Source organism: Notamacropus eugenii, chromosome 6, assembly GCF_028372415.1.
Source record: "Notamacropus eugenii isolate mMacEug1 chromosome 6, mMacEug1.pri_v2, whole genome shotgun sequence".
Classification (NCBI taxonomy): Eukaryota; Metazoa; Chordata; class Mammalia; order Diprotodontia; family Macropodidae; genus Notamacropus; species Notamacropus eugenii.
In genome coordinates this window covers 353,634,089-353,660,491 of record NC_092877.1, presented here as the reverse complement: position 1 = coordinate 353,660,491, position 26,403 = coordinate 353,634,089, and the positions used below count along the sequence as shown (strand labels likewise).

Here is a 26,403-nt window from a genome sequence, read left to right as displayed (position 1 = left end):
GAAGAAACATCAGGCTGGAATTTTTTTCTCTTCAGTGGAAGCTGAGGACACCTTCAGCAGATTGAGAGGCTTTTGGTTCTGTGGACACTGCATAGAAATGACAGTGGGAGGCTAAAGGGGATGACTTACAGAGATGTCTCTGATAGAAACCTACAAGGCAAATGTTGTGAATCTCAAATCCCAAAGACATTCATAAGTTGTTGGCTACATGTACCCCTCACCCCTTGGCCTAAGGATGTGTAATGACCCTCAGGGCTTCGTGCAACAGGACTAGAGTCTGAATACATGTCCTGTAATATTCTACCTCCTCAGCTGCAGTGGTTTGATGAGAGCCATAGAGATTCACAGTGGACAATGATGTCAACGGAAAGAATGCACCCATGAATGTGAACACTGTAAGAACAGTGGAATGCTTCCACCTCTTTCTCTTCTTTGCAGAAGTGGGGTGCTAGGGGTATAGGATGTTGTATACACTATCAGACTTGGTTAATGTGTTGGTTAGTTTTGCTGAACTGATTTTCTTTCTTTCTTTTTTAATTCTCTTTTACAAAGGTAAAAGAGAGGGAGGGATATATTTGGAAATGAAAATGATATAAAATCAAAAGATATCAATACAACTTAAAAAAGTTAGAAGACAACAGAGAAAAAATACAGTTATGAGGTTACTTTTCTCAAATTGGAAAATGGAAGGGAATCCCTGTTGCATGTCTCCCTTCCATCCCTCCCCTGGTTTGTGACTCTTAGTACTTACAGACACATATGCTGTGAGGCAGATGACCAGGGAGGCAGTGATGGCATAAGGAATGGATGTGTTGGGATTCTTTGCTTCCTCTCCTGTTGTGGCAATGATGTCAAACCCAATGAAGGCATAGAAGCAAGTTGCTGCTCCTTGGAGAACCTGGATAGGTAAGGAACATGGTGAGTCATGGGAAACTGGGCTTGGTTCAAAGCTAAGAACTAATGCTCTACATAGGCCCTAGAGCTCCAACTCCAGGGGCCTGGAGGTCCTCCTGTCCACTGGCTGCCCCTACCTGTGGTCTGAAGATCAGGGAGCATTTGCAAATCCATGCCTAAGCAAATGTCTATCCTGTAGACTGATAATTGTTCTAGGGCCGTTTTAAGTTACTAAAGCTTACCAAAGACTTTTGGGACACTCCATATTTCTATTTTTTAGATGTCTGTAGAACCTAGTGTGATAAGCAAAGTAGCAGCTTGTTAAAAAAAAGAATAATTGAATTCATAGTAGCTTCCTGTGATTGTATATTTTCTTAATCATTTGTTTTTGAGAGGCCTGGAGTTGTGATGTCAGCAGGGGAAGGAAGTTCTAACTGAATCTGCTGAATGAAGATCTCATGTGGTTCTGCAACTTGTAGTCTTCTAGAGTTGCCTGGCGTCCTGAGATGTTAGGAGACGTCTAGAATCACACAATCAGTATGTGTCAGAAGCAAGACTTGAACTCAGGACTTGAACTCCAGGGCTGGCTTTATCTCTACTACCACACTTAGTCAATAACACCTGAAATGTTATCAGTTTAGACACATTATCTCACCTCTGTCTCTACAGAGTCCTATGTGGGAGTTACTAAGCATATTGTTTTCCCCATTTTATAAATTAGTACTTTGAGGCATATTGACACTGTGCCCGGTCACAGAGCTAGTAAATGTCTGGAGCAGAATTTGAACTCAAACCTTCTTGACTCCAGGGCCAGGGCTCTGTTCACTGTACCATCTAACTGCCTTGAGGACAGTCACTGATATCAATATAGATTGTAGAACATCTTCAGTCACTTATTAGCCAGGTGACCCTGAGCAAGTCATTTAATTTCTCTCACCTCAAGTTTCCTAATCTGTAAGATATTTACCTGGGCCTGAACAAAGATGGGGAAAATCATGAAATCATGCTGACTATGTCTACTATAAATTTATGTTACAAAATTTCAGCTGGGTCCTCACTGCTGCAAGGCAATCCTTGTAACCTTCCTAACTGACTCGCTATCTCACTGAAACCTCCTCAAATGTACCACAGCTCCCCTCTCAGCTAAGGGACAAAGAAGAGCTGCCTCATTTTTCACAGAAAGAAATGAGGTGCTTTGTTGAAACTTTCTACTTCTCTCTTCCTCCTCATTTCATCACTCAGGTGCCTTCTGCCACCATCTCCTACTTTATCCCTGTTTCACATAAAGAAGTGACTTTTCTCCTTACCAAAGCAAGCCTTTGTATATGCACAAATGATCCCATTCCGTTCTGTCTTCTCTGGCAGATTGTCCCTCTTCGTTCCCACTCTCTCACTTACCTTCAGTCTCTCTCCGTCTACTGTCTGCTTCTTTATTACCAACAAACATTTCCAAGTCTCCCCGATCCTCAAAAAGCCCTCATTTTATATGTTAGTCCCCTCTTGCTAGCATCTCATCTCTCTCCTCTTTTTTCTGGCCAAACTTCTGGAGAAAGCTGTCTCCACTTCCATTCATTTCCTTCTCTTTTTATCTCTCTATAGTCTGGATTCTTAGCTCATCATTCAAATGCAACTGCCCTTTCTAAAGTCACCAATGATCCCTTAGTTACCAAATCCAATGACCTTTCTCAGTCCCTGTTCTTCTTGACCCTCTGCAACTTTTGACACTGTTCATCATCATCTATGTGGACCTGAGTTCTCTCCGCTATAAAACATTAGCTGCGTATGTTCGTCCTTCATTGCCGAAGGAGAAGAAATCATTAGAAATAATGACATACTGAGTTCAAATGCCACCTCAGACACTTACTAGCTATGCGACCCTGGGCAAATCGCTTAACCTGTGTCTGTCTGTCTGTCTGTCTGTCTCCAAATATGAAATGGTAATAATAATAATAATAATAAAATGTTAGCTATTTGCAACTTCTATCCATTGCTACTAGTAGGTGCTTAACAAATAAATGCTTGTCTTCCTCCCTCCCTCCTTCCTCCTTCCTCCTTCCTTCCTTCCTTCCTTCCTTCCTTCCTTCCTTCCTTCCTCCCTCCCTCCCTCCTCCCTTCCTTCCTTCCTTCCTCCCTCCCTTCCTTCCTTCCTTCCTTCCTCCCTCCCTTCCTTCCTTCCTTCCTCCCTTCCTTCCTTCCTTCCCTCCCTCCCTCCCTTCCTTCCTTCCTCCCTTCCTTCCTCCCTCCCTCCCTCCTTCCTTCCTTCCTCCCTCCCTTCCTTCCTTCCTTCCTTCCATCCTTCCTCCCTTCCTTCCTCCCTCCCTTCCTTCCTCCCTCCCTTCCTTCCTTCCTCCCTTCCTTCCTTCCTTCCTCCCTCCCTTCCTTCCTTCCTTCCTTCCTCCCTTCCTTCCTTCCTTCCTCCCTCCCTCCCTCCTCCCTTCCTTCCTTCCTCCCTCCCTCCTCCCTCCCTCCCTCCCTTCCTTCCTTCCTCCCTCCCTCCCTCCCTCCCTCCCTCCCTCCCTTCCTTCCTTCCTCCCTCCCTCCCTCCCTCCCTCCCTTCCTTCCTTCCTCCCTCCCTTCCTTCCTTCCTTCCTTCCTTCCTTCCTTCCTTCCTTCCTTCCTTCCTTCCTTCCTTCCTCCCTCCCTCCTCCCTTCCTTCCTTCCTTCCTTCCTTCCTCCCTCCCTCCTCCCTTCCTTCCTTCCTCCCTCCCTTCCTTCCTCCCTCCCTCCCTCCCTACCTCCCTCCCTCCCTCCCTCCCTCCCTCCCTTCCTTCCTTCCTCCCTCCCTCCCTCCCTCCCTCCCTCCCTCCCTCCCTCCCTCCCTCCCTCCTTCCTTCCTTTCCTCTTCCCAGGAATGAGCTGCATGGTTTCCCAGAGTTTCAGGCAATTCTCTCTAGGTTAGAAGATATAGATGTGATAATTGGTCCTTGATCGAGAATTCAGGATTTTGTCCTTGCTTTTAGAGGCTGGGAGTTGGGTTACTTTCTTTGGCAAGCCAATACTGACCTTTTGGGGGGTGACTGAGGGAACATGAAGAAGTATGGATGATGGAAGTGTGTGTGTGTGCGTGTGTGTGTGGGGGGGGGGCCACAAAAGTGGAGGCAGTGACAAAGAACCTAAGTGAAGGTAGTTTATCCGACAGCTGTCGTCAGCAGATGAGTGGGATTGTGATTTCATAAATTGAAACATGTCACTTCAAATGCTGATTTAAGGGGTTTTTTCTCCTCCAGAGAATCCATTAAAGTAGAACTAATAGACTTGTAGGGGCACCCCCTCCCCAGCATCAGATTAAATAGAAAATGAACTTGGGCATGTGCCTTGACCATCTTTTAGGAGTGAGGGAGAGACATCGGGAGGGGATGCTTCTCTGCCCTACCTGCCCACTTGTGTGACTTTTGCTGCACTTTGCATCAGTCCCCCCACTTCCCCAGGGGCCTCTGCCCACCTAATCTCCATGAACCTAGCTCACTCTGATCAACTGCCTTTCAATATTCAAAGGGCTGCCATGTGACTGAGCAAGCTGACTCTGTCTCTGGATTCAGAGGGCAAATCAAGGACCAAAGGAGTCAAAGTTAGAGGAAGGCAGGATTCTAGTTCTTAAGAAGAACTCAGAAATAAAGAGGAAAAGGAACTCCCTCACAGAGAAATTGGGGCTTCCTCTTGATGGCCATCATCACAGCATCATGGGCTCACAGAGTTAGAGGCAGAAGGGACTGCAGTGGCCATATAATCCAACCCCCTCACTTTCCTCAAAAGACACAGACAGCGCCAACTGAATCCAGTTCTTCCGAATGGCCATCTATGTGAGGTGCTGGAGAGAAGGTGGGGAAGAAGGTCAAACTACTTCAACTACTGATGATGATGATACTAATAGCTGATATTTCCAGAGTCCTTTAAAGTTTGCAAAGCACTTTACTTATGTTAAGTCACCTGATCCTCACAAGTATGCTGAATGAGGTTTTTCCAGATGAGGAGAAGGAGGCTCAAATGGGTGGACATGATTTTTCTGGGGTCACATAGCCGGTTGGATCCTATGGCATTTATGACTTCATTGGTATTACTATTTGGTTGTTTGTAGTGAACACTATTGCTTCAAGTCAATTTAATTCAACAGGTATTTTTTAAGTGTACTTTCTACATTCCAGGCATAGTGTTAGGGGCTAGAGATATAGACAAAAGTGGGACAACCTCTGCCCTCAAGGAGCTTACGTCCTCCAGGAGAACCAACTCTTTTTCTAGAATCAAGTCATAAGTCCAGTGTCTTGAGTGAATGAGATGGCTTCTGGAACTCACAGACCTACTTCAGACCCACTCAGGCATAATCTTCTCTGGAAGAGACCATTGAAAGTTATGGTATTTATCACTTTAATTTAATCTCTAGAATTATTTCCCACAACATCTGATCCTGTAGCATTACCTGGAATGTTTTTCTTCCTCACCTGTACTTGAATACATAGTTCTGTTTAAGGCTCAGCTTGAGCAAGCTTCCTGATGAGGTCTTTCCTGATTCCCCTCAGGTTTTAGAAATTCCTTCCCCTCAAATTAATTTGAATTTATTTGGCTAGGTAGATGGAGGACTTGGGTTCAGATCCCACTTCTTATACTTACTACTTGAGTGATCTCAGTTGAGGCACTTCCTGGGCCTCAGTTTCCTCATCTGTGAGATGAGAGGATTGGACAACATGGCTTCTGAGGTCTGGATCGGTGATCCTGCTTTGATCATATACATTATTTTATTGTACGTATCCTTTAATATGTATTTGGATACATATTATTACCTGTGTATATGTTGTTTAACTCTGATGGAAAAGAAGCTTCTTAAAGGCAAGGACTTGTGTTTTTATCTTTGTATCCTAGTGTTGTGGTGAGCACCCAGTAGACGCTTAATGTTTACTGAATTGAATTCCAATCAGGGTCATGCCAGAAAGCCCTTCATTCTTCAGAACCATCATTCCATGGACCCCAGCAGCTTGAAGGCTTGTGCCTCATTAATTGGCAGAATCAGTCATGCCATTTAGGGCATCTACCCCAAATGTCTAGGTGTGTGGTGGCAAAAAGCTGGCCTGACTCCAGTTTGCCAGTACCCATGAATGATTAAGCCAAGCCTTTGACCAGTCATCTTGCCTGACTCAGAGCACAGAATTAGACACCATGGCATCCTTACTCCCAGTGCTAAAAAAGACCCAGCTCTGAAATGAATAGGAATTTGTAGTCGCCTGTCCTAGCTCATTAGCAGCCTACACATGGTAAAAGGGTGGGGAAATGTGTTAATAAGTTATGATAAATGCAGGATGATATAGAACACACTCAAAACAATTTTTGCTGTGTTTGGACATTGCAGACATTCCCTGTACCACTTATCAGGGACAGTTTCCCTGGGAATTATTTGGATAGTTAAAATATCTTGTTTGGTTAAAGAAAAATATGAAAGATAGCATCAGGAACAAGTAATATAAGGCACATGCATATTAAACAGCATCCGGAGGCTGAGGAATTGCAGATGGTAGCTGGAGTTCATCTAAGGGACAGCCGTTACTTGATATGGAAGGTGGGGAGAATGTTTATTTTTCTTGAGCTGTTCAAGACCAAAGAAATGTTTGATTCAGATCTTGTGAGTAAGCTGTTCCTCAGTTCATGAGAACCAAGAAAGGTGGAGGTGGGGACGGTAAGGGGAAAAGGGAGGGGGAGACGGACACAATGTCCAGTAACCCTTTCAAACCACTGTGAGGAAACTAGAATACTAAGAGCTAAGAGAGCTTATTATATAGTACTTAGGGTAGGTTTGATTTAGTCCAAACCCTTCATTTTACAGACAAGGAAACTGAAGCTCTAAGTAGTGTCTTGTCTAAGTTTACACTTAGCGTAAGGTGGACAGCTAGTTGAAAAGAACGGAAGTAGGAGATGGAGAAAGGAGAAGCCCAGAAAGGATGAATGAGACCAAGTTGTAAGAGCTTTTAATGCCAAACAAAGGTCTTTAGGATTGATCCTAAATCAAACTAGGGTTTCCCAAGCGTGTATGAGGAGATCTGGTCCTGAGAAAAGTCAGTATGGTGACTGTATGGGGAATGGATTGGAGAAGGAAGAGACTTGAAGGGAAAATACCATAATCGTCCTAGTCCAGATGAACAGTGATGGGGGCTGACCTAGGGTAGTGACTGTGTGAATAGAGAGAAGGGGAAAAATGTCAAGGAGAAGGAAATCACATTTGTGAACTGAGTGGTCATGTGGAATCATCTTGAGAGGAACCTTAGTGGTCTAAGAGGCATAGCATCTAAAGTCAAATGATTTTGGACAAATGACATGACTGTATTGGACCTTGGTTTTGTCAAATATAAAATGAGGTAGGGAGGTGACAGAGTGGATGGGCCTGGAGGCAGGAAGATCTGAGTTCAAATCCTGCCTCAAACATTTCCTAGCAATGTAACTGCAGCCAGATCACATATTTCTTCATTTAAAAATAGGGAGCTAGATTCAATGACCCATTAGGTCCCTGCCAAGTCTAGATCTATGAACCTATGAAAATGAGGAGATGTTTGGGCTTGATGATTTCTAGGTCCCTTCTCTCTCTCTAAACCTCTGCTCCTGGGATTTAATAGGATCCCCATACTGCCTTATAAATAAGTCTCAATCTACAAAGTATTTTTTCAGCTTTTCTAACCTACCAAAGGCTACAAAATCAATAAAAGGAACGGTTTTTACTAGTATCCCAAAGTATTTCCCTAAATATTCCACAAAGCTTTTCATTGTGGCACTCTAAGGTCTCCTATGACTTAAGCTTGATGGTCCCTGAGAGTAGCAGAAAGGCTCATGGTAAGCACAAGGAGTTATGAAGAAAACATGATGGAAAATATGTTATCAAAGATGTATGTGAGTAATGAAAAAAGAGGGTTAGATGTGTGGCAGGAGTGTGGAAGAGTTAAATGATGGACAGCCATTGTGGTGTCAAGAAAAAATAAAGAATGCCCTGGGGGCCATGGAGTGGACCCTTTCTGGTGAAATGTTCAGAGGACAGGGACAATAGGATGAATGACCATGGGTGGGTTGCAGACCATATCGATGGAGGGAATGTCTTCATCCATGAGGCCACTGCTTCCCCAGTCATTACTTATTCTGTTCCTGGCTACTGAAATGTTGAGCGAGCCCACTAAACCTGTAGATGATACACTGATGGCAGGTGTCCAGCACTTTGGAAAATAGGATCAGATTCAAAGTGACCTCAGTAAGTTGGAAAAATGTCCAGGAGCCCCCAGAATTAAGTTTTTAAAAGGTAACATGCAGGATGATGCACATGGAGAGGAAAAATGCGTAATGCCTAGATTCAAGGTCTGACTCTGTCCAAACAAAAAATGGCTAAGTCCAAATTATAATGCACTCAAGACCCTTTATATCCTGGGTCTAAATGAACTCTCTAGCCTTGTCACAACTCTTCTTCTCACACACTACAATTTAGCCAACCTATATTATTACTCTCTGTCCTCTGCAAATACCCTGCGATTTTTTGTCTTCATACATACTTCATACCTTTGCTTATATCATTCCTATACCTGGATGTTGGTTTCCTATCTAATCTTCAAGGTGCAGCTTAAATGGCACTTTCTCCATAAAACCTTACAGATACCTTCAATTGGAAGTGATTTCTCCAGCTGTTCTCACTGTACTTTATGAGACCTCTTGTGCACTTATTATATAATATTTTATAGTCTATCTATCTGCATGCATGTCCTATCTCCTCTTCTAGATTGTAAACCATTTGAGGGCAGAGATTGTGTCTTATTTATCTTTCTGAGTGCAGTGTGGTACAATGGAAAAAGTCTTGGATTTGAAGTCAGAGGAAATGGGCTTAAATCCCCATTGTGCCACTTACTACCCATACTACCTTGGGAAAATCACTTTACCTCCTGACCTCCTCTTCTATAAAATGAGTGGTTTGGAATAGATCATGTCCATGGTCCTTTCCAGTTTTAAATATGGCATTCTCTTCCAGTGAAAAGCAGCATGATATAGTAGATAGAAGGCCAACCTCTGAGTCAGGAAGATCTAAGTTCCAGTGCTGCCTCTCATGCAAACTGGCTGTGTGACCCTTAGTCAACTTACCCTCTCAGTATCCTCAAGATTCCTTAATATTATTAGTTGAAGGTCAGTGATGGTCTGCTTGGAAGAAGGACCTTCTGAACTGGGAGTTCTCACCCTGATTCACATTTTCTCAGCACCTAACATAGTGTTCTGCATAAAGTTCTTATATGATGTTTATTGAATGAGTTAAATTTTTAACATTTGGAGGCAAATATGATGCTTCTTACTCACTTTTTAAAAATAAGCACTTGTTTTCTCTCCCTTCTCCCTGTCCTTCTCAATGAATGATAAAAAGGAAGAAGAGAAAACCCAAGTAACAAATACACAGAGTCCAGCAAAATCACTTTTCACATCAGCCAAGTCCAAAAAAGGTCTCATTCTAATGTTTCTTACTCTCTCCTCAATAGCCCCTGGGCACTGAGTTTCCAGTCATGATGAGGGCATTATAGTGGTCCATTCACACATTTCTCTAGGTCCTTAGGGTGACCAGTGGCATTTCATGCAAGATAATTAGCTGGGGTTTGATACATAGTCTAGAGTCAGGGAAGAAATAAAAGCCAATTGATCCCATTTATCAAACATGAACTTCAGATTTATATCCTCATTGGCACAGCCATCAGATCAGTGGAGAAAAATCAGCCCCTGATAATGCCATTCTACCATGAAAAAAGTGAGTCTGATCCTGAGCTTTGGATGTATAAATTAGATCATAGGATATGGATCTCAGAGAGCATCTGATCCATTCCTAGACTCTTTTCTATGACATAGAGACTGAGACTTAACTGTCTCATCCAAGGCCATAAGAGCCAGGAAGTAGCTGAACTAGAATTCAGACCCAGATCTTTTGGGTTTAAATTAGACTCTACTACATCACATCACAAGCATCAATCTCTAAGTCAGTTTTTCACTCCTCACTACTTTTTTTCACTACTCACACTCTGGTTTGCCCCTTCCTAGAATTCTCAGTTTTGGACCAACTTGAGGATGAATGAGAAGGTATCAGAGAGCAACTACCAAAGACCCTTAAAATGACTGGAAATAAAACATGCTCAGATCACAGGGGTCCTGTGGTGTCAAGGCCACATGGGACCCTCTAGGACCTCAAGTGTGACCCTTTGACTGAACCCAAACTTCCCAAAACAAATCCCCTTAATAAAACGATTTGTTCTGTAGAACTTGGACTCAGTCAAAAGTCTGCACCCAAGGACCTAGAAGGTTACATGTGATCTCAAGGCTGCAGGCTCCTCACCCCTGGTCAAGGAGTTTGAATTTTACAATTTGAAGATCATGAGAAACCTGAATTTACTAAAGCCTTTTGGATGAGACACCATGAAGGATCATGAACAATCCTTGTACATTTTACTGAGAGTGGGATGCCAAGAAATGGCTAAAGCTATAGCATGAGTCACTAAGGCTAGACATGAAGAAGACTGCTCTGAATGTATAAAAGTCAGGAAACATGAATGCATTTCATTTCTTTTGGGCGCCATATTTTTAAAGAGAAAATGTTAGACTGGGATGTCACTCCAGAAGAAGGCAATTGAGATGTTAAGGGCACTTGGCATATTGCAATATTTAGAAGGGTAGGCTTGGGGGAGTGGGTGGGTTGGTTAATTTGAAAGGCTGTCAAATGGAAACAGGATTAAGCTTAATCTACTTAGTCTAGATTAAGTCTAGTCTAGTCTACCTGGCTCCAATGGAGTCAACTTGGACTAGAATTTGCACTGGTGGATAGAAGTAACATGGAAGTGGTCTTGGGCTCAATATTGTCAAATTTTTTTATTTTCCCAGTAAAAAGCACTTAAAATTAATCTGTTTCTCCCACTATCCTACACTGAGCAAGTTAAAAAATAAACAACCCTCCCAAATATATACCTCAACATAGATCTATATACTCCCACATAAAGGGAAACAAATTGCCTTTATAAAGATAGTCAATCAACATTAAGTGCCAGGCAAGTACTTTGTAAGTAGTAAGTTTCCCATCACTGAAGAAATTGAAGGAAAGATTGAATGACCACCTGTTGGTGAGGATGTAGAGGGGATTTTTACTTGAGGTCGGGGGGGATTGGACCAGATATCCTTTCAGTTCTAGGATTCCATGGGGAACCAAATAAACAGAAGACATCCTTGTTGGTCTGGGATGATTCCAGAATAAGCTTGTTTGAAGACCATGGAATGAACTGAAGGATCTTTAAAAAGTCTTCTCAGTGCCAAGAGCCTATAATTATGTCATTTTTGAGGTTGTTTAGGGAAATCAAAATTTAACAGTTGAACATCCTACTTTAAAGCTTGGCTCATCTATCATTATAGTTGCTATCACACCCTATTTTTTTAAAACTTCTTTCCAAAAGAAGACCTCCTATCTCTTTAAAAATTACTTGTGTCAATTACTTGCCATCCCCATCAATGAATGAATCTTAAAATGAAGAGTTTAAAAGACCGGCCAAAGCAGGGTAATAAACTACATCATTCTAGTGTTTTATTCAATTATCTCTGAACTTTTATTCCATTTCTTATGTCTGGATGAGAATAGTAGAAGAGTGTGTTCCAAGAATTTCTGACTTGGTGGACCCTGGTAAGATTTCTACTACTCCTCTTTAGCCTTTGGGGATCATCTCGGAGTCCCTTCTGCTCACAGGGAGGCATCAAGGAGGAAATTAGCAATGCCTCAATGTAAATATGAAAAATGATTTCATGTCCTTCCATGTGATATCTGGTCATGGGACCAGAGATTTAGAATAGAAAGTGATGAGAGGGCATCCAGTACAGCTCTCGACTTGGCATCAAGACCTGGATTCAAATACTACCTCTGCTATCAGTGTGACCTTGGACAAATCACTTTGTCATTCTGGGTCTGCACTTCACTGGAGTGTAGTCTTAGGGATGGAAAAGACCTTAGAGGTCATCTAGAACAACCCTATCATCTTACTGAAGAGGAAATGGAGAAGTTACTCCCCCAAGGTCTCCCACACACAATAAGCAGCAAAAGTGAGATTTTAACGTTAATCATTTGCTGCTGGATTTGTTGTTCTTTGGACCACACCACAGCTGCCTCATTCTTGGGGGGAGGCCACTTTCAGTAAACTCTGAAAGAGTTTACTGAAAGTAAAGTACTGAAGGAAGTGTCTAGCAACTGCCCGAAGAGGACTTTCTGGCAAATTTTGTGCAATCCACATAAGCATCCAGTCATTTTGTTAAGTGTACCAGATCTTCCTTCAGTGTCCACTCGTCTAAGGAGCAGCAGTAACAGCATTTTGAAGTTTATAAAGAACTTAATCCCTTGATAGCCTACTAGGGAGGTACTATAGTTACCATTTTATAGACGAGAGAACTGAGGTTAGATAAGTTCCCCATCTTCTTCATGTAATTGTTTCTGATCCTTCCAGTTCCTACTGTGTCCCTCCCTTAGCATCTTGCATTTAACGACTTCATTAATTTTGTATTTATTCCAAAGCTACTTATATATGTATATGTTGCATTCCTGTTAGAATGTAAATACTTTGAAAGCAGAGAGTATTTCATTCTGATTCTTTGTGTCCAGGTACCAAGTAAGTGTCTAGCACATAGTAGGTCCTTAATAAATGCTTGTTGATTGCCCTGCCAAAGATCACACAGTAAATAAGTGTCAGAAAAGGGAAATCGGGTTTCTCCTGACTCTCGGATTCATCTTTTGTCCAATGATAATCCTTATTTATGAAATGCTTAAAGTTTTCAAAGTACCTTAGAAACATTCTTATTGGATCCTTACAACAGCTCTGTCAGATAGTATTATTACCAAATAATAATAAATTATCTTCCATAGGGATACATATTTGGTCTAAGGCATTATAGCTAGTATGACCCTTATTTTACAGATGAGGAAACTGAGGTTCAAAGAGCCCAATGGTCCCAAGACAGTATCAGCAGCAGGCTATGAATCCAGGTCTTTCTGACTCCAAGCCCACACCCCTATTCTTTACACTGCATTGCCTTTCTCAAATCTTCTTAGCTTGTTTTTCTTTTTTAAGTTAAAAGAAAGAACTAAAGAACACTACACACTGAAGAGGATATAACTGTCATTCCAATTTAGAAGGTAAACTCACTGAGGGAAGGCACTGTTTTGTTTTAATCTCTGTATCCCTAGTACTCAGTGCTATGTCTGACACATAGCAGGTGCTTATTGAATGGATGACTAATGTCAAACTTGTTAATACATTCTCCTCTAACCAGCTCCTAAGCCTCCATTTAAATGCATTCCGAAATAGAAACTACAAGGCATTAAAAAGCAGCAGCTGGTGGAGCAGCGGACCTCCAATCAGAGAGACCTCAGTTCAAATCTTGCTTCCGATACTTAGTAGCTGTGTGATCCTGGGCAAGTCCCTTAACCTTCTTCAGCCTCAGTTTCCCCACCTGTAAAATGAGAATAATACCCCCTACTTCACAGTTTTGTGAAGATCAGGAGATAAGAGATATAAAATGTTTTACAAAATCTTAATGGGCTAGACAAAGCATAGCCATTAGTATTAGAAGACCGTTTTGAGCCCAGTGGGGCAGAGGAACATTTTCTTTTGTCTTTTTAGATAGACCACCATCCAGAGGGGATAACATGCCCACCAAGACTGTGGAAGAAGCTTACCCCTGACCATCCATGAGGCAGGAACTGTCCTTCAGCCCAGTAATTTCCATTGATGAAGAAAAGACCAGCAATCATGATAAACACCCATACGGCTAAGTTGATCACATTGAGAACATTGTTGAAACCCACAGAATTTTTCACCCCCAGGGCAACAATGATGGTCACAATGACAGCAATGACAAGGGCCAGCAGGTCTGGGTAGGATTCTTCTCCTTTTCCTGTAACACAGAGGATGTAGGCACCAATTACTTTTTTAGTCAGAGAAAAATAGTCACGGGCATCCCACAATGGGACAACCTTCTGTTTCTTTGTTTTTTGCTTTGCAAAGCAACTGGAGTTAAGTGACTTGCCAAGGGTCACACAGCTAGTAAGTGTCAAGTGTCTAAGGGTTGAATTTGAATTCAAGCCCCCTTGACTCCAGGACTGGTGCTCTATCCATTGCAGCACCATTTAGCTGCCCCAGCATTTTGCTTTTGAGAGAAATATTGGTGAGAGTAGAGCATGGAATGGAGATTAAAAATCCCAATCTGAATATGTAGCTGTATATGCCGATTTGCAGACTGACTGAAATATATATGATCAAAACCATATGCTGATTTTCATGGACTAGAGCCAGGCTTGGAGTCAGGCGATTACAATTTCAGCTTTTACACTTACCTATTCATTCACTGTGGGTGAATTACTTAACTTCTCAGAGCCCCAGTTTTCTCATCTGAAAAATGGGGATAATAAGTCATTGTATTCCCTACTTCCCTCCTTATGAGGGATGTGCTTTGCTGTCTTTAAAGTGCTCTAAGAATTCAAATTACTTCTATAACGTTTATGTGAGAAAACCCTCTTAGTTCCTACTTGTAAGATTTTGTAATTAGATTAATCAAGAATGTTAGATTCTACTTTTGGTTCTACTGTTTTCCAATCTCCTGCCCAAGTTCTTGTAAATTTGTAAGGAAGATTGAAGAGTGAATCATTGGAGAATGCTGGAACAACAGATTTCTGCTTATGTGTGTGAATGTGCAGAGATGATGGAAAGTAGAAGGTGAGATCTTTGAGATCTATTTTTTTATCATGTGTTTATATCCTCAGCCTCTAGCAAAGTATGTAGCACATCGTAGATGCTTAATAATAATAACATCTAACATTTATGTAACACTTACTATGTGCTAGGTATGGAGCTAAGCACTTTATAATAATTATCTCATTTGATCCTTACAACAACCCTGGTTGTAGGTGCTATTATTATTCTCATTTTATGGAAGAGGAAACTGAGTCAGAGGTTAAGTGACTTGCCTGGGGTCACACACCTACTAAGAGTCTGAGGCTGAATTTGAACTCATTTCTTCTAGACTCCAGGCTCAGTGTTCTATCCACTGCGTCACCTAGCTAATGGAATGATCTAAAACAGGAAGAGACTTCTAAGGCCATTCCACCCCCCTCGCTTTATAGGTGAGGACATTGAGACCCAGAGAGTCTATAGGAAGCCTTTCTTAATCCACCTCATTTCTAGTACTTTCTATTGAGTATTTTCTAATTATCCTATCTATAGTTTGTATATACATGACTGTTAACCAGTTGACTCTCTCTTTAGGTTGTAAACTTGAAGGCAGGGACTGTCTTTTGCCTCTCTATTGATCCCTAGCACTTAGTACCAGGCCTGGTACATGGTTGATGCTTAATAAATACTTATTGACTGACTGGTAGAATAATTTGAATTCAGGTTCTTGACTCCAGATCTCGTGTGCTTTCACCTCTACCCCATTGCCTGGCTACAGTCTGTTATTCATCCAACAAGTGTTTATTATTATATCCTCACCCTCTCCCTTTTTAGTTTCTTTTTACATTTTGTTTTCCCTCATTGGATTGTGAGCTTCTTGAGGGTACAGACTGCCTTTTACCTTTCTTTGTATCCCCAGAGCTTAGCATAGTTCCTGGCACACAGTAGGTGGTTAACAAATGTTTGTTGACTCTGACCCTGATTAGTCATCTATAATGAATTATCATCTCATGATAGTGGGGATACAGGATAAAAATAAACAGTGTTTATTTTCAAGAAGCTCTTTTTCTACTGACCACAAGGTAGTACAACATGTAAGCCAATACCAAATAAGTAAAAAGTATATAGGGGGAGGAGGGCATGATGTTCTTTGACTTATTCACTAGTAAGCGTGTTCTGTGGCAAGTAAGCTCTTTTCTTCTAAAATAAGACAGGAGAGAGACTCAAGAGAGCCTCCCCAGGACTGAAGATCATCAGATCATCAGAAGACCTGGCTTCTAGTTATGGTTTTTTCACTAATTAGTAGTGAAATGTTAAACAAGTTACTTAGTCTCTGGGCCTCAGTTTCCCCATCTGTAAAATGAAGAGTTTGCACTCAATAGTCTCTAAAATGTCTTCATAATTACATGAGGCCCATTTGTCAATATGGCAAAAGTGAGTATGCTCATTAGGTTTGGATGCATTTGATCTTTTTAAAGATAGCTGAACCACAGTTTTTTTTGTTTGTTTGTTTTTTAGCAACCTGAGATAGGGAAACTGAGACTTGATACAATGGAATGAGCACTGCCTCAGGCCTCATTGCAATCCCATCACTCATGCAAGCAAGTTATTTTGTCTCTCTAACCCTCAGTTTCTCCACCTCCAAAATAGGAACCATGTTAGCTGTAGTGCCTGTCTGAAAGGGTTGTTAAGGATATTAAATGAGAAAATGTCTATAAAGTGCATTGCAAACTTTAAGGAATGTATAAACAAAATATTAATTATAACGAGTGGACCTTGGTTCAAATCCCACCTCTAATATTTGTTACCCGCACTGCTTTAAGCAAGTAATTTCACCTTTCTGGGTCTCAATTTCTTCTTATATAAAATGAGAGGGTTGAATTAGTCAACCTCTGAAGTGCTTTCTGGCTTTAAAATTATGTAACTAAGAGACTTGTCTGCTATTGTAGAAATATTCTGGAGAAGATCCATGAATGGGAACAAAATCTTACTCAATCCTTCTGAAATCTAAGATAATCAGAACAGACAGTAGGGTTGAAAAGGGGCTATTTCAGGTCCTTCAAACTTGGGTCCAGTCTCCTTTCTGAGCAGAAGTATGCCTCCTGGTTGTGTTACATGGGACGAATTAAATTCAATTGAACTATATTACAAACTTTTGTAGGTAGGATTTTTGTTTTACCTTTCTTTTCTTCCTTCATTGTGCCTAGCACATAGTAGGGATTTAATAAATATTTATTTGGGATTAGTAAGAGGTAGAATAAGTCTGAAATCCTATAGGCTATATCTGTTGCATGGAGTCTGGACAGATGTATGCAAGGATGTGTTAAAAGGCAAATATTTCTCTTCTTGGATTCTTACCCAGGCCATTTAAAGTCCCCACACTGTCAATCATCCAACGGCTGATGGTGTGGTTTGCCAGAGAGTCAAACATACTGCTCAGGGCACTGGCCCCTGCTGCGGTGCCAATCAGGTACTCCAGGATCAGATTCCAGCCAATAAAAAATGCCACAAACTCGCCCACTGTGACATAGCTGTAGGTGTAGGCTGACCCAGTGGTCTTCGGAACTCGAACTCCAAATTCAGCATAGCAGACTCCTGCATGGGGCACATATACAAGATAGTTCTTTGAGACTGGAATTACTGGAAAGGGGAGAAAGCCTTTTGGCTGTTATTGCTCTTGGACTTTACAGGTACTAAAGTGATCATTACTTGAAATAATATAATACTTATAAGAATATAAGCTTTACAAATGAGTCCCCTTTAAATATCTCTTCTGGAAGACTTCTCAACTTGGCCAAAGACAGAAAATCCCCCAATACACAAGTGTATATGTGAGAGGCAAACTAATGGGGAAAAAAGGACCCATGTATTAGGAAACGGCTAAACAAATTGTGGTATATGAAGACTATGACATGTTATTGCTCCATAAAAATAATGAATATGAAGAATTTGGAGAAGCACAAGAAAATTTTTATGAATTGATTCAGAAGGAAAAAAGTAGAATCAGAAAAATGATATCCACAATGATTACAATGATTTAAGTAGAAAAAACAACAAAATGAACCCAAATGCTGTGTGATTATTTTGTTATAATTTTTTTGACATCTTTTTTTGTGTCACCAAAATTTCTGCCTTTATCCTCTGCCCTGAGAGCCATCATATGTAATAATTAAAAAAAATAGAATTAGCAAAATTGATCAATACATTGAAAAAGTCTGAAAAAGATGTGCAATGTACCACAGCTATGAAGTCCCCACTTCTGCAAAGAAGTGGGGTGAAAGTGTTTTCTCATATTTCTTCTTTGGAGGTATTTTTATTCTGTACAGTTTTGCAATATTCACTTCTTTTGCAGTGGTTTTTTTTCATCTATATATTTGTATTGATCGAATATGTTATTTTCTTGTTTCTGTTTATTTCACTCTGCATCAGATTATGTAAATCTTTCCATACTTCTGTTTTCATATTTGTTTATTTTTACAGCACAGAAATAATTTATTACATTCAAATACCACAATTTGGCCATTCTCCAATCAATGGACACACATCTAGTTCTTTGCTATCACAAGAGTGCTATTTTAAATATTCTGATGCATATGGGAACTTTCTTCTTATAATGAACTCCTTGGAGCTATAAACTTACTAATGGAATTTTTGGATCAAAAGGTTTGAACATTTTATTCATTTTATGTGGGCAATTCCAAATTGTTTTCCAAACTGTACTGATTTCACAACTCCACCAACAATGCATTAGTATGCTTATCTTCTCCAAAGCTCCCAAATTATTCCCATATTTTGTCATCTTTGCCAAATTGTGAGGTGTGAGGTGAAACCTAGCTTATTTTGATTTGCATTTCTCTTATCATCAGTGAATTGGAGCATTCTTTCGTATGGTTATTAATAATTTGCCTTTATTCTTTGGAAAACTATTTGCACATATCCTTTGATGACTTACTTGTTTGCAGAAGGTTTTTGGATTGCATTGCTTCATGTATCTTATATACCAAGCCCTTGTCGAGAAATTTGATACAAATATTTTCCCCTATCCTACTGCTTTTTTTCTCAGCCTCGGTGCATTAATTTTGTTTATGCAGAAGCTTTTCAGTTTCATGTAACCATTTTTTTTCTTTTGTCAATACCTCTATCCCTTGTTTGGTTAGTAATGCATCTCCTACCTATAGCTATGAAGGGAATATGATTTGACTCTCTTCTTTTTTTTTAATGGTATGATCTTTAATATTAACATCACATATCAATTTAGAATTCATTGTAGAATATGGCACAAGGTATTGGCTTAAGCTTAATGCCTGCCACACTGCTTTCCAGTTTCCTCAATTGCTGTTTCACCATAATCACTAAACTTGGCCCCATAGAAATGACAAGAAAGTGCATTTCTCCCTTCCACTACAGAGTGGCTGTGGAATGTTGTAGATATTGTCAAATACAGTTGACATATTGGTTAGTTCTGCTCAGCTATTTAAAAAAAATATTCTTTGCAAAGAAAAGCTTTCTGGGAAGGGGTTGAGGAAATGGATAGATTTAGAAATGTTTGTGATGTAAAAACAAATGACACCAATAAAACAAACAAGAAAGGTTTCTCCATTGGAAGTCCTTTGAAGAACCAAGACTAATTCAGCATTGCTATACTTTTCTGACCTTACAGGACAGACTGAAATCCATTTCCTTTTTCTGAGTTAATCTGTGTGTTTATTTCTATTTCATATATCTGTTGAATTTAGATTGAAATCCACTGAGTGGGTCTGGGATTTGTGATAATCTGAAAAACTTTTATTTCCTGCCTCTTTGAGATCCATCAGGCTCCTCTGTTCTAAATGTACTCCTTCTTCCTGCTGAGCTATCCCTTTTCTAGGCTTGCTCATTGCTGGAAGTTTCTTTATATTGTGATTGAGATGGAGATGGGGCAGTTCCTCAGCATCTCACTCCTGTGTCATCAGAAGTGGGAAACCAATTTGATAAGATTGCTAGAGATCCCCATCCAAATCGGTGGCCTTAGCCTACTTTTGTGAACTGCCATGACTTGAAGAGGATGAAAGACCAGGCAAGTAATGAAAGCTTCTTGTTGCCTGCAAGGGACAAGTCTAGAGGGCAGTGAGCCTCTGCCAGGGTCATCATGACTCCTTTTCTCCTCTTGCCACAACCTAAAGGAAGTTGAGCCTGATGTTCTGGTAACCTCCCTGGGTATTTCCCTAATTACAGTCTGTCCTTCCACTCTCAGGTATCTTTAGTCACTTCTACCCACACACAGCAGTTAGAGAGCTAGAATCCAGAACACCTGAGTTCGAGTCTGACCTCAGTTACTTACTAGCTGTAGGTCTCTGAGCAAATCACCTAACTTCTCTGTGACTCAATTTCTTTCTCTGTAAAATGGGGGATAATAACAGCACCTACCTGGCAGTGGTGATGTATGGATGGAATGAAATAAAATATGTAAAACTTTGCAAAACATAAAATGCTAGCTTAGATTATTATTATCTATCATGGTAGCTGAATTTTCATCACTAGAGATTCATTCCTTTAGCTTACTAAGTATCTTCCTTTAACCTCCTCTCAATATTGAATGATTATTGACTATTACAAATTAATTTCCTAGCTCATGTTCCTATCTGCCATTTAGTTAACCAAAGCCTTGAGGGAATGGAATTTTTATGGAGTTATGGTGGGACCTGAGGGGTAATTTTGGAGCATGGGAAAGCAGAGTTTTCCAGCATGAGAGCAAGTATTCTAGGGGAGGGGATAGGGCAGAGGAAATCTCAGAAGGTAGAGGCTACTGAAAGGGAAGGTGGGAGAATGGCAAAACCAAACTGATGATTTCACCATTCTAGTTGGAGTTGCCATTGAAATGCTAATGAGGGAAAGACTACTCACTTCATCCTGGTCAATTAGCCGGGAGAGGCAGTAGCTTAGTTTTGAATACCAATTCTGCTACTTAATAATTGAGAGACTTTGGACAAGTCACTCTTCTCTGGATCTCAGCCCATCTACAAAATGAGGGGGTTGAATTTCTCTTTTAGTTCTAACTTTGTCTGAGTTCTTGTATCTCCCACATCTAAGTCTCTGACTTCAGAACCAATCTGAACAGAACTTCACCCTGAAGAGAAAAGCATTGAAGACCCCAAGGGTCGAGGCTCTCTTGAAATTCCTTACAGAGCTCCAAGAAACCAACCAGAAATCCCAGTCTCTGCACTGGGGTAACTGCTGCTGTCCACTTAAAGGATCCACTAATCAAGAGAAGACATTTAGAGACCACACCCACTACAACTAAAGTGCAAACCTGACAGGAGATATAGATCCCCATTACACTCAGGTTGCTAACTCAGCATACTGAGAGACAATCCTAAATAGATCTGGACTCAGGAAGTCTGCCAGCTGCCTCTTTTTGCTCTTTTCATGGGTATAAACATGGCCCATGGATCAGAGGGGGAGGAGAGCTGACTTGCAAACTTTAAAATAGCTACGTAAATGTCGGTTATTGTTGGAAAGGCTCTCAGAGTCTAACCTCTTCTTTTTTACAGGGACAGGCTTCCAGTTCATAAATAGAACATAAGATCAGAGATTTAGCACTAGAAGTAAGTCAATAAGTATTTATTAAAGTGTCTTCTCTGTGCTAGGCATTGTGCTAAATCCTGGAGATACAGAGAAAGACAAAGGACAAGCCTAGTGTCAAGGGACTCAGTCTGATTGGGAGGAGCCTTAGACATCATCAAATTCAAACCCCACATTTTTAGATGAAGAAATTGAGGATTTGCCTAGGGTCAAGCACCTAGTAAGTGTCAGAGGGATTTGAATTCAGGTCTTTCTGTCTCCACGTCTAGCAGTCTTACTCTTTGTACCACCTACTTAAAGCTCTGGAACTATCAAGAGGAAGAATAACTAATTTAAAAAAAGTCTCTCGGGCATCCTTTTCTCTGCATTGGTGCAATTCCAATGGCTAGGGATGGAATGATTCTGCCACTTCGATTTTTTTTTTCTGGGGAGCAGAATTTGCTGGATATTGAGAAAAATCTATTTGGACAAACTTGTCCTGTGTAGCTCAAGTTATTGATTCCATGACTGATACTCTTGCTTGGCTAAACACATGGCCGATTTCATTTCCAGAAAATAATCCATCAGCTTCTCCCCTTCTCCTGCCTCTCTGAGCCTTTCTGTCCTTTTCTCCCACGGAAGATATTTTGCCAGACTTTATCGTTACATCACCTGTGATGAAGTGGATTCCAGTCAGTTTTTACAAATGTGTCTGGAAGAAAAATAATTTGTCTGGGTAGTGCATGTGTCTTTTCTCATCTACTTCCCTTTGGCTGAGCAGAGCGATCTAGGTGCAGCTGTCCAGACACGCTCAGTGGAACATCAGCAGGAGATGTTTTAAAGTGCAGGGCAAGTCATCGATCACAGAGCTTTATGGAGCTATTATTTACTCTCTGCCTGACTTCCTGTAATCAGAGTTATCCAGTGAATGGGGAACTCTCCAGTATCTTGAAAGAACGGCATCCAATTTATTAAAAATGAATCAGTGATGACAGCAGTAACCCAACAGGTAGAGGACTGATCTATTTAAAATTCTGGGATAGTGAAAGAGTGTTTTATTTAAAAGTCAGAGGATCTGGATTCAAATCTTAGCTCAGTCACTTGCTAGTCTTGTGACCATGGGCAAGTTTATCCATCTTTCTTGGCCTCCATTTCTTCATCTGTAAAATGAGAGGGTTGGGTTGGATCATGTTTTAGGTCCTTCCAACTCTATATCTTTGACCTCTTCCTATGAACCTTTCTGGGTCTTTAATTGGAACCCAGAGGTACATGGCAGTCATCACACACAAAGGATTCTACTGAGATTTTTTAAGAATACAAAATAAAGACTTGCCAGTGGGCTCTCTGAGAGTGACTGTTAGCAATAAAGATGCTATAGTTCCCCTTTTGTGCAAAATTCTGACATTATGCTTCATAGAATCACAGTCCTTGCAGAGATTTAAAGCTGGAAGAGACTTAAAGGTTGTCCAATCTATATCCTCATTTTAGAGATGAGGAAATGGAAGCACAGTAATAGAATTGGAATTTGAACCCAGAACCTTTCTCCAAATCCACTTCTTTCCCCTGAACTATAGTGAACATGGTGAATTTCTGACTCCAGAAATGATTATTTAGCAGGTTTAAAATTTCAGTGCTTACATGGTATCAACAGATGCCTGCATTTTTCTCTCTAACCGTATCTCACCTGTCTCCATTTAGGCCATAGAATTTAAAGGACGAAGGAGCCTTAGAGACTATCTTCTCGAAATCCCTCATTGTAGATGAGAAAATGGAGGTGCACATAAGTTAAATGACTTGCCTAATGTCACAAAATGTGCAGTAAAGCAGGGATTCAAATCCACCATTTCTGATCCTAAATCCATTCAAAATTTGCTATGCCATGCTACTGTATGTACACCATTTCCCAGTTCCACAGGCCTCTTTTTTTTCATATTTGTTCATATTTGAGATTTGTGAGAAACCTTCTGATTTGAGCCTCTGAAGTGTATTTAAATCTGGATTCTTATAAATCAGGTAGCCACAGCCTCCCTAAGCCCCCAGCTTAACCTCATGCCAAATACGAGGTGTGTTCTTTCAATCCTGACTAAATAAGCAGGTATCCAGATGTCAGACTTCAGCAGATCCTCTTGTGTCTAGAAGGTTTATGTAACAGTCTACCAGCGCCATGCCAGGAAACTGAATTGTTTCCATTTGAACTGTCTGAGGAAGATTCTGAGGATCCCCTGGCAGGATAAGGTACCAGACACTGAAGTCCTTGCTCGAGCTGAACTGCCACGTATTCAAATTATGCTTCAGAGAGTGCAACTCCAATGGGCTGGCCACATTGTTCGAATGCAAAATGTACAGTTGCCAAAAAGATTATTCTATGGAGAACTTGCATGGGGCAGGCAATCACATGGTGGCCAGAAGAAACGATACAAGGACGCTCTCAAGGTCTTTCTCAAGAACTTTGGATTTGATTGTGCAGCATGGGAGAAGACACTGGCACAGGATCACTCAGCATAGCATGCCCACATAAGAAAAGGTGCTGTGCTCTTTGAGCAAAGCAGAATTGAGACAGCACAAAGTAAATGCAGGGTGTGCAAATTTGGGATATCCACCCCAAATATTCACAGGACTATCTGTGCCCAACCTGTGGTAGAGCATTCTGAGCCCATATTGGTCTGATCAGCCACAGTTGGACACGCTGAAACTTCACTTTACAATGGTGATCTCATTTTGGTCCTCTTCAAAACTGAAAATTTATGCTGGACACAGAGCCAATTAGCCTCTGCCCTTCTCCAAATACCTGGAAGGTTTAGGGGAGTGATTCCTGGATCAACATTTCAAAGATGTTTTCTCCCTGACTGACCAGCTGACATATTGCTTGTAGTAAATTCCCAGCTGTGTAGTCCATCCTTGGACACCTACAGAAGCCTTTTCAGTTTTGTGCTTTGTGCTTGACTGACAAAGTTTTTGAGAACCAAAGTTCATCTCCATCCTACAAATAGGTATCAGAGGAAAACTTTTATAGAATTATAGTTATTATTATGGGATACAGTGTGGAACATTAGGAAGAGAGCTGGATTTGGAATCAGAGAACCTGGGCTTAAATTCTGTCTCAGCTACTTGTTCAGTTGGACATAACTGGACATAACATAGCACACTAGGTCCTTTTATCCTTCACTATCTCTTAAAGTCTGTTGAAACTCATCTTCGTTGTTTCCATGACACCATCTATCCATCTCATTCTCTGTCATCCCCTTCTCCTTTTGCCTTCAATCTTTCCCAACATCAGGGTCTTTTCCAGTGAGTTCCATTTCTCATTATGTGGCCAAAGTATTTCAACTTCAGCTTCAGTATTTGACTTTCCATTGAATTGCTTGAATTAATTTCTTTAGGTATTGACTGATTCAAACTCTTTGTTGTCCAAGAGACTCTTGGCAGTCCTTCCCAGCACCATGATTTGAAAGTGTCAGCTCTGTGGTATGCAGCTCTTCTTACAGTCCAACTCTCACAGTCATACACATTGCTACTGGAAAAAACCAAGACTTTGACTATATGGTTCTTTGTCAACAAGGTGATGCCTTTGTTTTTTAGTATGCTGTCCAGATATGCCATAGCTTTCCTTCCAAGCAGCAAGTGTCTTTTATAATTTCATTGGGGCACTCACCACCTGAAGTGATCTTTGACCCCAAGAATATAAAATATGACACTGCTTCTATTTCTTCTCCATTTATTTGTCAGGAAGTGATGGGACCTGTGACCATGATCTTAGTTTTTTTTTGATGTTAAGCTTCAAGCTAGTTTTATACTCTTCTTGTCCATGCTTATCAAGAGACTTTTTATTCTTCACTTTCTGCCGTCAGAATAGTATCATCTACATATCTGAGATTGTTGATATTTCTCTCAGCAACCTGAATTATAGCTTTTTATTCATATAGCCTGGCATTTTGTATGATGTACTGCATATAAGTTAACTAAAAAAGGTGACAATAATATACAGCCCTGTAATATTTCTTTTTCAATATTAAACCAATCAGTTGTTCCATGTTTAGTTCAATCTGTTGCTTCTTGGCCCACATATAGTTTCTTCAGAAGACGAAGAAGATGACCTGGTGTTTGTATCTCTGAGGACTTGCCTCATGCAGTTGCAGTCCACACAGTCAAAGGATTTAGTGTAGTCAGTGAAATAGAACTCCTTTGCTGGAACTCCCTTGCTTTCTCCAGAATCCAGCAAATGTTGGCAATTTGGTCCCTAGTTCCTTTCCCTCTTTGAAAACCAGCCTGTTCTTCTGGCAATTCTCGGTTCACATATTGCTGAAGCCTGACTTGCAGAATATTAAGCATAATTTTACTGGTGTGTAAAATAAGCACAACTGTTTGATAATTTGAGCATTTTGGGGGGGCATTTCCCTTCTTTAAACTTGAGATTAAACTGATGTTTTCCTGTCTGGTGGCCACTGATGAGTTTTCCAAATTTGCTGGCGTTATTGAGTGCAACACTTTAGTAGCATTATCTTTAAGGATTTTAAATAGCTTACCTGGGATTCGTTATCTAGTCTTATCATTAACAATGCTTCCTAAGGCCCACTTGACTTTATTCTCCAGGATATCTGGCTCTAGATTAGTAATCACACCCTTGTGGTTATCAGTAATGTTAAGATCTTTCTTGTAGAGTTCTTTGGGTATTCTTGCCACCTCTTCTAAATTTCTTTTACTACCATTTTTGGGTCTCTTATCATACCCATTTTTGCATGAAACTTTCCCTTGATATCTCTTATTTTCTTTTCTGCTACTTACTACCTCTGTTGGGAACTATGAGCTAATCCTCCCTTCTCCTCTCCTATTTGCCCCCACCCCTTCTTCCTTTAGGGCCACATGGTTAGTGGACCAAAGACTAAGGCAGACCATATAGAGAATGAGACAGTGGAGCTCTGACTCTTACCTGATCTACTCTCTTGCTCAAGTACTTTGCAATTAATGAGGCTCTAAAACAGGACAAGAGGTAGGATAGTATAATGGCTAGATAACTGGTCTTGGAGTCAGGAAGACCTGGGATTACATCTTGTCTCTGACCCAGCTTCCCAGGTCTCAGTTTCCTTATCTATAAAGGGAGTTGGTTGGACTCCTCACTTCTCTTCTGACTTGAAACGTGTGATCCTGTGTCAGTGCCCAGTTGTTCTCCCTCATGAGAACACAGTGGATAATAACCATAACTCTTATTTGGAAGGTGATTTAAGGTTTACAAAGCACTTTACAGACATCATCTCATCTGATCCTCACAACAATCTTGTGAGATAGGTGCTAT

The 26,403-nt window shown here is 40.7% G+C and overlaps 1 protein-coding gene across 1 annotated transcript in view; it reads right to left on the bottom strand.

Moving 5' to 3' along the window:
• SLC7A14 (solute carrier family 7 member 14) overlaps positions 1-26,403 on the bottom strand; it is a 75,868-nt gene that overhangs the window by 28,005 nt on the left and 21,460 nt on the right. Inside the window, exons 2-4 of the mRNA XM_072618483.1 lie at positions 16,932-17,168; positions 13,583-13,800; positions 752-898 (exon numbers count right to left, since the gene is read on the bottom strand). Coding sequence (XP_072474584.1) covers positions 752-898; positions 13,583-13,800; positions 16,932-17,168 — 602 coding nt within the window. The remainder of the gene's footprint in view (positions 1-751; positions 899-13,582; positions 13,801-16,931; positions 17,169-26,403) is intronic.